The sequence below is a fragment of the Sarcophilus harrisii genome, chromosome 6 (genome assembly GCF_902635505.1).
Source record: "Sarcophilus harrisii chromosome 6, mSarHar1.11, whole genome shotgun sequence".
Taxonomy (NCBI): domain Eukaryota; kingdom Metazoa; phylum Chordata; class Mammalia; order Dasyuromorphia; family Dasyuridae; genus Sarcophilus; species Sarcophilus harrisii.
The window spans coordinates 219593782-219606295 of record NC_045431.1 but is presented as its reverse complement, the minus strand read 5'-3'; the positions used below and the strand labels follow the sequence as shown (position 1 = coordinate 219606295).

The window sequence follows — 12514 nt, the reverse complement described above, 5'->3', positions numbered from 1 at the left end:
ATGAGTTTTTACCAATTGCACTAAGCCCTGGAATACTTCAGGGTCTCAATCAGTGCCATAGGTATTCTGGAGAGAATGGTCTAGTAATTGCTACAGAACAATCACACCCATGTGGTTATGAAGATGATTATTTATTACCAAAAAATGAATGAATAATATATTCATGTTATCCATTAATACTCACATCTGCGACAGGCACTGCAAACGAACCTAGGACTAGAATTAAATAGAACAAAATACTCTGTATTGTGCAGTGTTTTCAACAATCCAAAGATATTCTCAGCCAACAAAGCCTAGGTGTTGTACATCAATAACCTTCTAATGATGCTATAAATCAGATGTATCATTGGAAAAATCATAATTGTAGGTTACCCAAAGGCGATGGAAAGAGCAACGTGGTTGATAGAAGTTGGCTACAACATATCATCAATAGTAACTTGTGTGCAACGAGGGTTATAAAAGATATTATCGAAGATCACAGACTGAAAGAGAAAAGGGACCTTAGAGGACGTCCCCTGATTTTAAAGATGACAAAACTGAGTTCTGGAAAAAGAAAATACTCATCCAAACATCATATGGGAAGTAAATGAAAATGGTGGAATTTTAACCCAGATCATCTTACTCTAAGTGCAATATTCTTTCCATCTCATTATGTTCTCATGTATGATCGGCCAGAGAGAGAGAGATAGACTTTAATTAGCCATCTGGTCTACTTTCTAGCCGTTGTCTTCTTTTCATTTGCATCTATGAATACTCTCTATATTATGCAGCAAGAACAAGGAATGATATGTCGATGGATTGTCCAAGGGGTCCCCTCCAAAATATTTAAATACCTAGAAGGTTTCCAGCAAACTAAAAATACTGGTATCCACAAAATACTGAAAAATCAAAAGGAAGCTTTCTACCATGCTGGGTCAATCCTATTAGAATGTAAGCTCCTTGAGGACAGGATATAGGTGATATGAAACAAAAGATATCAATGAAAATTAATTTCTTCAACTAGTTGGTTGCTTTCAATTTGGTGCTTTCAAATTATACTATGCCTTTATAGAGAGACTCTGTATAAAATGGTTGGGTACATGGATCCAAATATATTATTGGTCAAACCATATCCTCTAAAACATAACTCCAAATACATGGTTCTCTTCAACAATGAGATGAACCAAATCAGTTCCATTTGTTCAATAATGAAGAGAACCAGCTACACCCAGCAAAAGAACTATGGGAAATGAGTGTGAACCACAACATAGCATTTCCACTCCTTCTGTTTTTGTCCACTTGCATTTTTGATTTCCTTCTCAGGTTAATTTTACCTTATTTTTAAGTCCAATTTTTCTTGTGCAGCAAAATAACTGTATGGATATGTATATACATACTGTATTTAACTTATACTTTAACACATTTAACATGTATCGGTCTACTTGCCATCTGGGGGAGGGGGTGGGGGGAAGAAGGGGAAAAGTTGGAACAGAAGGTTTTGCAAGGGTCAATGCTGAAAAATTACCCATGCATATATCTTGGAAGTAAAAAGCTGTAACAATAAAAAAACATAACTCTAAATACTTGGTCTTAACATGATTCTGATGATATAGTAAGTTTACTAGGATGACCATCAAAGAGGTTTTAATAGTACTCTAAATGTTTTTGTCAAATGGTTTTCCATGGCTGCTTGTTTAGCCTGGAGGATCCAGCTGAGTGTGATGATACCAGATTGCGCCTTTCCAATCTCCCTAATGGAGAGGGATCTCTGATAAACTTAGCCAAGGTAATCTCCTACAACAAGGCAGGGAGCTCATTTATTCATTCCTACATACATTTATTCTTTCAATAAGCATCTTATTTATAGCCTCAACACTTAGCATAGTTCCCGGCATATAGAAGGCCCTTAAATATTTATTGACTGAATGGCTGAGGGTCCCAGTATCTAAAGCCAGGTATATGTGTGTCTCTCTATGTGTGTATACAAATATATATAACCTATCTCCCAAAGTTGTTGTGGAGATCAAATGAAATAATATTTGTAAAAACACTTTGCAAACCTTAAATGCTATATAAATTCTAGTTATTATCTTCACCCTCAGCAATCATCATCACAAGCTGACTCCTGACACAATTGTATTGCAGGTTGGACTGCCCTTTCCCCATCCCACGTCCTCACCCCAGTTGCCTTTTCCTATAAGTAGATCATTACCTCCACAGTCAGATTGCTAGTGGTACTCAGAACTTTTTTCTCTGCATCCTGAAACGCTTTTTGCAGCCTCTGCTCCATCGTCTGAGCAAACTTGCAGGACTGGATGTTGTCGGACTGGCCCACAAACTGCAACACTAGAAAGAGAGCCAAAAAGAAAAATCAGCTTCTGACAAAACATGGACTTCCCATCCTTCTGGACTAACTGTGCTCATGATAGCCTGTGACACTATTTTTGATCACAACACGATGTACGTAATGATCAGGCCCAGCAAGAATTGCTCACAGAGCACAGCATTTTAAATGATTTATTAAGTGTAAGAATTGGAGGCACCGCCAAAGCCGAGGTTCCCTACAGACCAAAAGATTTCATTTCATTATAATAAGTGTATCTGTTAGCATCTGCTCAGGGAAAGATGGCAGCACAAAATGGGGAGATAACTATCTTCAAATTGTTTTCTTTAAATGCCTCAATGCCCAGTCACTTGTACAACTAGTACCAAATTAAATTAGTGGAGGATGGCAACATTCCCATTCTCCCACCAAAATTGATATTGAGTGAGCAGCCTGGTGTAGATAACTAAGCTGGAACTCAGAGAACCAGATACAAGTCCTAGATTTACCCCTTATTGACTGTGTGGCCAATTGTAAGTATTATTATATATTCTTGAGCTTCAGTTTCCTCAGGTGTAATATGTAAATGATATTTCCCTCTTTTCCCTTCTCTCACAGTGTTCTTATGAGAAGCAGATGAAGTAGTATATCTCAAAGCATGAGATGAACTATGAAGTATGAGTGAGGGAGAGTAAAAAAGGCCCTTGATTTAGAGGAGGTCACCTGAGTTCAAATCCTGCCTCAGCTCTTTATTACCCAGTTGGTGTAGATATAGAATTGGCCTTGGTCACTTAGCAAATCACTGAACCTTTCTGGGTTTCAGTTTCTTCACATTTAAAATGAAGAAGTTGGAGTTGATTACCTTGAGGTCATTCCCAGCTCTAAATCTATGAGTCTACACTCATGCGAGTTGTTTTGTCTTGGATTTAGGATCAGGAAGATTTGGTTATAGCATTAGTAAGCATCAGGGACATAGCATCTTCTCCACAATGACAAGTAGTAAGACATGTCAAGTCAACACATGTCAAGAAGTAAGACATAAAACTATGTGAGCTGTTGTTTTTGGCTTCCCTTTTGAAATTGTGTTTTCTCCTCTCTTCCATTCTTAAATCTATGAATAAAATGGTTCGCTCCCTTTAAAGAACCCTCCAAAGATGCTCCCCAAGGAGACACTCACCCGTCTTTAGCTGAAAGGCGTAGGCTGGCTGGGGGTTCCATGGCAAAGCCAGTACTGCCACAGACTGCAGATTTGGCACATGCTGCTTCAGGTCAGCAGTGACATTACTAATGCCATAAGCAACCAGGACCTCAACAACAACAGCAGGGATATAAACCAGTTTCCCCTTCGTGACATAATAGCCAACTGTCACATTGTGGGAATGTTCCAGAATTTCTACCTGAAAGAAAAAATGGGAACAGACAAGCCTGCCATAAGGAATTTAAGTAGAGCTTATTTTCACATTTCTCTAAAGGAGTTTTCTACAATTAATAATTTCATCCATCACGATGCAATACAAACTACATCCAATAAAGGTGTTTTCCCCTCAACAAGTACCTGGAACATAATCAGTGCTTGCTGATTAATTGATTGTTGGGTTTTATTGGAAGTGAATCATGTTGGGTCTTGGTGTGACAAACAATTGGTCGGTGTAGCCGAGACATATGATATTCTGGCAAAAGAACATTTCAGCTAACAGAAACCAGCTAAACAGACCAGATAGGCCAAATAGAGATTAGAAAATTTCAAGGAATTAGAATAAAAGAGAATATAATTGATACTACAAAATGGAAATACTAATACTCACATGGACTACTGTGAAAAAAACACTATAAATATTTAAGAATGATTACTGTGATTATTTTAGAAATGGAGTTAGTCAGTTGACAAGTATTTAGGAAGCATTTACTCACCATGTGCCAGGCTGGGAATGGAAAGAAAGGTGAAAACACTTTGTGCCCAAAAGGAACTCACATTTTCAAAGGGAAGACATACACTAAAATTAGGAGGTACATGCAATTGACTTAGCAAAGCATGGAAAGATTTCAATTTTACTAAGTGACAGAAAATACAAGAAACAGTAATTATATTCAGTTTTCTTTCAACTAGGGAAGAAGTGATGGGAGTAGCAGTAGTAACAAAACAACAAAATTGCATAATGATCCTATTTTTTTCAAAAGAGTTTTTGTAGTTGAAAGAGGGCCGTCTTCAGTCTGAGGGTCTGAGTTCAAGTTTGAGGCTCACTTTACTTACTAGATATGTGAAAATTAGATAATTCATTTAATCTTATATGTATTGTTACTTATAGGCTTTAGAGAAAGAAGGTATAAGAGATCATTGAGTCCGGTGCCCTCTTTGGATAGCTGAGGAAGCTTGGGGCCAGAAAAGTGTCAAGGTTATACAGGCAAAAGGCAGCAGGGATAAGATTCAAGAATCAAAGCTGAGCTTTAGTATCCTTGTCTGAAAAATGGGATGATGAAACCAATACTATTTAATCCAAGGGTTTGTCGAAAGGATAAAATAGGATCACATCAAGAAAAGTCTTTTATAATCATGAAAATAATTTAGCTAGCTCATCATCAGCCTTATTATTATTAATTGTCAGTTCATAATAGCTAATAAAAATAATGTTTATCATTTTAAAGTTTGAAAAGCACTTTACACATGTTGTCTCATTTGATTCTTATAAAAAGTCTTAATGAAATAGGTGCTATTATTATTTTTCATTTTGTAAATGAGGAAAATGAAGCTGTGAAAGTTGAGACTTCCATTAAGTCTCATAGTTAAGAAGTGCTTGAGAAAAGATTCAAATCCAGGTCCTTCTGACTCCAAGACCAAGGTTCTAACCACTGCACACTCAGCTTTCCAAAGTTAAAGCTCTCTCTTTCACTATGAATGCTTTTGACAATGCCTATAATCTTTGATATATAGCATTACTATGGAATGCCTATGAACATTAATTTTTAACTTTTGGTGATTTAAATCAGAGATGCTTGTCCAATTATCAGTGAAGAGACTGATATACTCCTCAAGGAACTGAATGACAGAAATATCATTCTCACTATAACTGAAAGCAGGAGACAAAGGGAGAGTGCAGCTAAATAGAATTATGACTCATAGATTCCTGCTGAAGTAGCAAAGAGTAATAATTGTTATCTGTACATTACTTCAAAGACTTAGAAATTCTTTTGTATATAATATTTTATTACTTTCTCCAACACCCCTGCCAGATATTATTTTTCCCATTTTCCAAATGAAGAAACTGAGTCTTAGTAAAGTACTTGCCCATTTTTATACAGCTAATAAATGTCACAGGAATTGAACCTTTGTCTCTCTTGCATCTAATACTAGGGCTCCCTCTACTACATATCACTTGCCAATCAAATAAAGACATTAACTGAGTTGTTTTATTATACACACAAAATGTAAGAAGAACCATCATTTCATAAGATACTTGGTCATGTTGCTTTTGAGTGCTTATGGAGTATGTAAGCAAAAATACAATCATGCAGCTGCAAAGCAACATTTGTTGCAGGGAAAGAAAAAGCAGAGACTGTACAAAGAATATAAGATCTTCCTGACAAAGTCAAACATATATTCTGACACTTGATGATTTCAACCTGAAATCATGAACAGGGAAGAATGCTCCTCTCCACCAAAATGCTGGAACATATGGTTCAGGATTCAGAAATGAGAGTGGCCAAAAGACTTAGTGATTACTTAGAAGTTTCAGATCTGTATGTATATCAGTATTTTCTTAAGAAAGGAATCATTCACATACCCATTGATCCAGCAGTGTTTCTACTGGGTCTGTATCCCAAAGAGATCTTAAAGGAGGGAAAAGGACCCACATGTGCAAAAATGTTTATGGCAGCACTTTTTATAGTGGCCAGAAATTGGAAACTGAGTAGATGCCCATCAGTGGGAGAATGGTTGAGTAAATTGTGGTATATGAATGTTATAGAATATTATTATTCTGTAAGAAACAACCAACAGGATGATTTTAGAGAGGCCTGGAGAGACTTATATGAACTGATGCTAAATGAAATGAGCCAAACCAGATCACTAAACACGGCAACAACAAGATTATATGATGATCACTTCTTATGGATGTGGCTCTTGGATTCAGGCCAATTCCAATAAAGTGGTGATAATAAGAGCCATCCACACCCAGAGAGAAGACTGTGGGGACTGATTGTGGATCACAACAAAACATTTGATTTTTGTTTGCCTGGTTTTTTTTTGTTTTCTTTCTCATTTTTTTCTTTTTGTGCAGCATGATAATTGTGGAGATATGTATAGGAGAACTGCACAAGTTTAACATATATTGGATTACTTGCTGTCTAAGGAAGTTTTTTCTTAAGGGAGGAAGGGAAGGAGGAGAAGGGGGGAAGGGAGGGAGAAAAATTTTAGAACACAAGGTTTTGCAAGGATGAATGCTGAAAACTATCTATACATGTATTTTGAAGCATGTATTATAAGCAAGCAAGAAAAAAGAAAACAAGCAAGCAAGGAAAGAAGGAAGAAAGAAAGAAAAGAAGAAAAAGGAAGGAAGGAAGGAAGAAAGGGAGGGAGGAAGGGAGGGAGGAAGGAAAGAAGGAAGAAAAAGAAAGAAAGGGAAAGAAAGAAAGAAAGAAAGAAAGAAAGAAAGAAAGAAAGAAAGAAAGAAAGAAAGAAAGAAAGAAAGAAGGAAGGAAGGAAGGAAGGAAGGAAGGAAGGAAGGAAGGAAGGAAAGAAAGAAAGAAAGAAAGAAAGAAAGAAAGAAAGAAAGAAAGAAAGAAAGAAAGAAAGAAAGAAAGAAAGAAAGAAAAAGAAAAGAAGGAAGGAAGGGAGGGAGGAAGAAAGAAAAAGGAAGGAAGGGAAGGAGGAAGAAAGGAAGGAAGCATGCGATGGAGACTTGGCAAGTGATGAATAACATCAAAAAATGAAAAATGGGTATGTTTTACAGAAAAGAAACAAGTTTATTAAAATGGAAATCATTTCAGAATTAGCCATTTGGGTAGTCAGATGACTGACTGGTTTGAAAAATGGTAAAAAGAAAAAAAACAACAAATTAGAAAAAAATGATGATGATGAGTCAAAGACTCTGTTTGCAATTACAATAGTTCTAACTCAATAAATTCAAATTAGCTCTCAATGCTGGAAAATGGGAAATGAACCAAGACAAAGATATTTAATTTTATTATCACCAATATAAAGGTAGTCACCACAATGAGGAGACCAAAGGAACCCAGAAAAAAACTGAAGTCAGCAAGCACTAGATCTCCTTGTCAGGAAGAAAAGGATTAAGGATACCACTACTATAAAGCAAATCTAGTTGTAAAACACCATGAAGGAAGATGTTGGAATATTACAAATAATAATAGAGATAATAAACAGAGAGAATGAACCTACAGAAACCTTAGCATGAATTCCAATTAAGACAAATCATCTTGAGAGCATTTATATTTGAAACTGGAAAGACAACAAATAGATGGAATATAGAACAGATTTGTCACTATTTACATAAGCACATATTCTCAACATCAGCAGAAACACAATTTTTTTTTTAACAACTTAATGCAGGATAAGGAAGTTAGAAGAACATTTGAGAAGATGTGGATTCACATAGCTACCTTTGGGTAGGTGGCCTGTCATCAGGAAGATAGATTATATTTGTTTGTTTTCAGAAAGGAGCATTAGGAACAAAGGGAGAAGATTTCAGAGAAGTGCATTTTGGCTTGATATCAAGAGAGAGGGCTGTGGAAACTGAGTGTGGATCACAATATAGTATTTTCACTCTTTTTGTTGTTGTTTGCTTTATTTTCTTTTCTTTCTATTTTTTTTCCTTTTTGATCTGACTTTTCTTGTGCAACATGATAATTGTATAAATATGTATACATGTAGTGGATTTAACATATTTTAACATGTTTAACATGTTAATGTTGAGAAGGGGAGGAAATATGGAACACAAGGTTTTGCAGGACCCCTGAAAAATTATTATTATTAATTATTATTATTGCTGAAAAATTATCCATGTATATATTTTGAAAATAAAAAACTTTAATAAAAAAGAAAAAAAACAGGCAGATGTATGTATATTTGCCAAACATGCTTACTATAGTAACAAAGGGTATCTAACACAGAGTGTAAGGGAAGGAAAGAGGATTTTTTTTTGTCATTTTTTTCTTTTTGCTTATAGAGAGTAAGGATTTTTCAGATGCTTTTGTTTGCAGATGACATCAAACTCCAAATACCACAGGGGCTCCTCAATGAAATCACCTGCTATTTAAGAGCAACTGGCTTTGTTTTCTTTCACAACATGACTTTTATGGAAATGTTTTTCATAACTTCACATGTGCCTTAATGGGAGTGGGAGTGGAGAGGAAGAGAAAGAATCTAGAATTTAAAGTTTTAAAAAACAAAAGTAAAAACTTGTTTTACATGTACCTGGGGAAAATAAAAACTGGCCTAATATTTCACGTGGAAAAAATAAATGGATTTAAAAATGCCTATGCTCAAACATATGACCATGCAGTTATATGGGAGATTCTATTCAATTAGCCATTAATATATACATCTTTAGAGAGGCACTAATGACAGACAAAAGGAGACCACAATGAATGGGGAGACAATGGGCAAGTTTACATCTACATAATGACTGTTTTTCAATGATCTTGAGCTTCTCCTCAAAATAAAAAATTCATTTGTTTAGTGCCAACATTCTCTAGATAATGTTGTATGGCTGTAAATCATAGAATGCTTCAGTCTAAAGAATTAAAACCATCGTAACCCAAAGAAAATGCAAAGGCAAAAGTACCCCCAAGTATATTTTAGACATTTTGTTCACAAGAAGATTTTCAAGAGATATCATGCAGAATACATATGATCAGAAGAGAGGATGGGCCAGTCACATATGAAGAGTGGTGGCTACTACATGGATAGTGTCTGTACTATCATGATTCCTACAAAATATTTTTTAAATACAAAGAGGTTTGTTTAGTGAGCACAAAAGCACACAGGATGAAAAATCATGGATGAGTTGAAATCTGCAACACTGGAGGAAAGATTTGTGTCTATTGGATCACGTATCTATTAAAATATACTTTGTCTATAACATCGTTCTTAATCTGGGATCAAGAACTGTTTTTTTTTAACATTGTAATAGCTGTATTTAAATATCACTAATTTTCTTTGTAATTCTGTATTTTTTACTTTACTTATCTAAAAAAGATTCTTTTTTAAAATAACTTTTTAGTATCAAAATATATACAAAGTTAGTTTTCAACATTCACACTTGCAAAACCTTGTGTTCCAATTTTTTCTCCCATCCTCTCCCTTGGACAGCAAGTAATCCAACATATGTTAAACATGTACAATTCCTTTACACATATCTCCACATTTACTGTGCTGCACAAGAAAAACCAGAATAAGAAGGAAAAAATGAGAAAGAAAACAAAAAGCAAGCAAACAACAACAAAAAAGTGAAAATACAATGTTGTGATCCACATTTAGTCCCCATAGTCCTCTCTCTGGATGCAGATAGCTATCTCCATCAAAAGTATATTGGAACTGGCCTGAATCACCTCATTACTGAAAAAAAAAGCTATGTCCATCCTAGTTGATCATCACATAATATTATTGTTGTGTACAATGTTCTCTTGGTTCTATTCACTTCACTTAGCATTAGTTCATGTTTCTCAAATCATCCTGATGATTATTTCTTTTAGAACAAGAATATTTCATAGCATTCCTATACCATAATTTATTCAGCCATTGTCCAACTGATGGGCATCCACTCAGTTTCCAGTTCCTTGACACTACAAAAAGAGGGGTGCTACAAATATTTTTGCACATGTGGATCCCTTTCTCTCCTTTATGATTTCTTTGGAATACAGGCCCTCCACTGCTGGATCAAAGAGCACAGTATAATAGCCCTTTGAGCAAAGTTCCAAATTGCACTCCAGAATTGTTGGATCAGCTCACAACTCCACCAACAATATATTAGTGTCCCATTTTTCTCCTCTGACATTTATCATTATCTTTTCCTATCATCATTTTTTTCTACAAGAAAGATTCTTTAAAAGGATCCATATCCTTCAACAAACTGTCAAATAAAAAGGATACTTAAAAAAGCTCCTGCTATGATATATAAAACATCATCATTAGCAATGTCAATGACATTTTCTATAGAAAGCTAGCTCTCATAGGTGGGAGTGGGAGTGGGATACCTTTTTTCTCTGACCTCAAAGTCCCTAAGTCTCACTCAGCTATCCTCTTTATCTTGGCTACATCTCCATCAAATAATCAATTCAGCTGCCACCAATTGGAAAAGTTCAAATTTGGACCATTAAATCCAAATTCTTGATGGAAGAAACATAAAAACTTGTAAGGGAATAAATACATCTTTGGCTTTTCAAAACACTGTTTAGAGGGGGGATAAGTATGGAGAGCCTTCTCTTTTTCTGTCCCCCAAAAGTGCTGAGCTAAGCACCATTGAACAACAAAATATTCAACAAAGAAAATGAAAGGTACGTGATATGAAAGGGACCCAGGCTAAGTTTGGCAGTGGTGTTTGAAGTGTCCAATTGCTAATTAGAACCTACATCATCAATTCTGATTCTCTAAAGTGTTTAGAATTACAGCTTTAAAAACCTGGATGGGGCCCAAACAAGGCATCTATCACTTGTTCTTTGGGTGATCAAAGTCATTCAGCAGTTGCTAAATAGTACTTGGCATTCTGTAGCCAAGGAAAAAGTCCATTTCCATGTCTGTTGCTGGCAATCCAATTCAAGTCGATCTTAATTCATGAGGCTAAATGACTTTAAAATTTCCAGATATAAATCACTAACCATTTTTGTGGATAGTATAATTAGAAGGAAAAGTAGTGGGCAGTGCTTTGTTGGAAACCCTATTGATGAAGTCAGATTTTTTTGCAAAACCCTGGGTAATTGGAATGTTTCACACAATTGTCAAACAGCAAAATGTCAGTCACCTAAAATTTGCCATTCTCTAAAATGAGCTTTGTTCCTATGGTCTGCCTTTGCTAAGTAACTAAAAAAATAGTGATAGTGTAATTAGCTGTGACACCTTGGACAAAATGCTTCCCTTTTTTAGGCTTCAGTATTTTAATCTATAAAATAGAAGCTTTGAGCTAATCAGGGGTTGATCCTCAACCTGGGATCCATGAATTTGGTTCTTTTAAATATTTGGATATTTGTATTTCAAGATATTTGATTTCCTTTATAATTTCTTGTATTTTTAATGCATTTTAAGTTGGAGTTCATAAATTTGTCCAGACTGCCAATAGGGCCCATGAGACAAAAAGATGAAGAAACTCTTTATTAGAAGTTGTCTGAGGTCCTTCTATCTTTGACCCTCTATGATTCTATGCCCAGAGAAGTCAAGGTTCAGCTAGATGATCTCTGAGAAGGACCCTTCCAACACTGATATTCTAGGATAAGATGATTCTATGACTTTAATTTTCTGGGTCTCAGTTTCTCCACATGGAAATTATCACTGTTTCTAAGGACCTGCCTTTGTTAAATAGCAGGGTTTTAATTTATCCAATTAGCTCTGGATATATCCCTTGACTTCTCTGGACCTCAGTTTCCTTTTCTGTAAAATGAGGGGATTGAGCTTAATGATCTCTTATGAGTTCCATTCTGTCTTCTTTGACTCTACATCTTTGGACCCTATTTTCCTTGTAGGGTAGAGGAAGGGCCAGGGAGGAGTGTACCACAGGAAATATCGGGGCTTCTTTCTAGTTCTAATATTCCATGTTCTATTACTGGAGGAGAGAACTCTATCAAGCCCTTGAGGTCTTTCCTCTACTTAAGGGGTAAACATAGTCTCTATGAATAAAAGAAAACCAAACTCTAGTTAGAAAGAAGAGAAACAGATGGGTTACTTTGGTTTCAAACAAGCTATGGTAGCTTACGTGTGCATAGATATCATTCTGGTGGAAAGCTTTCTGCAGGGCTTGGGTGAGCCCTTTGGTTACGTCAGGCTTCAGGGAATCATTGATCTGCAGCCTCCTCTGGGTGAGAAAGAGAACTGTTCAAAAAAACATACACACACATTAGTGCAGAGTGGTCATATTCCATCCTTTCAAACAATCTGGTTTTAACTTGCTCCTCTGCTGTACAAGTTCTTCATAAAAATGTTGAGCACAGATCTATGTGTTCAGAGCCCTGATTGAAGACCATTTTAAGAGAACCAAGAATAAAAAGTCC

General features: G+C 35.8%; 1 protein-coding gene across 7 annotated transcripts in view; it reads right to left on the bottom strand.

Moving 5' to 3' along the window:
• KIAA1549L (KIAA1549 like) overlaps positions 1–12514 on the bottom strand; it is a 282022-nt gene that overhangs the window by 108608 nt on the left and 160900 nt on the right. For all 7 annotated transcript variants that reach the window (XM_031942379.1, XM_031942382.1, XM_031942380.1 and 4 more), the window contains 3 exons: positions 12220–12335; positions 3480–3699; positions 2192–2325 (listed from right to left, as the gene is read on the bottom strand). In XM_031942379.1, the coding sequence (XP_031798239.1) occupies positions 2192–2325; positions 3480–3699; positions 12220–12335 (470 nt within the window). The remainder of the gene's footprint in view (positions 1–2191; positions 2326–3479; positions 3700–12219; positions 12336–12514) is intronic.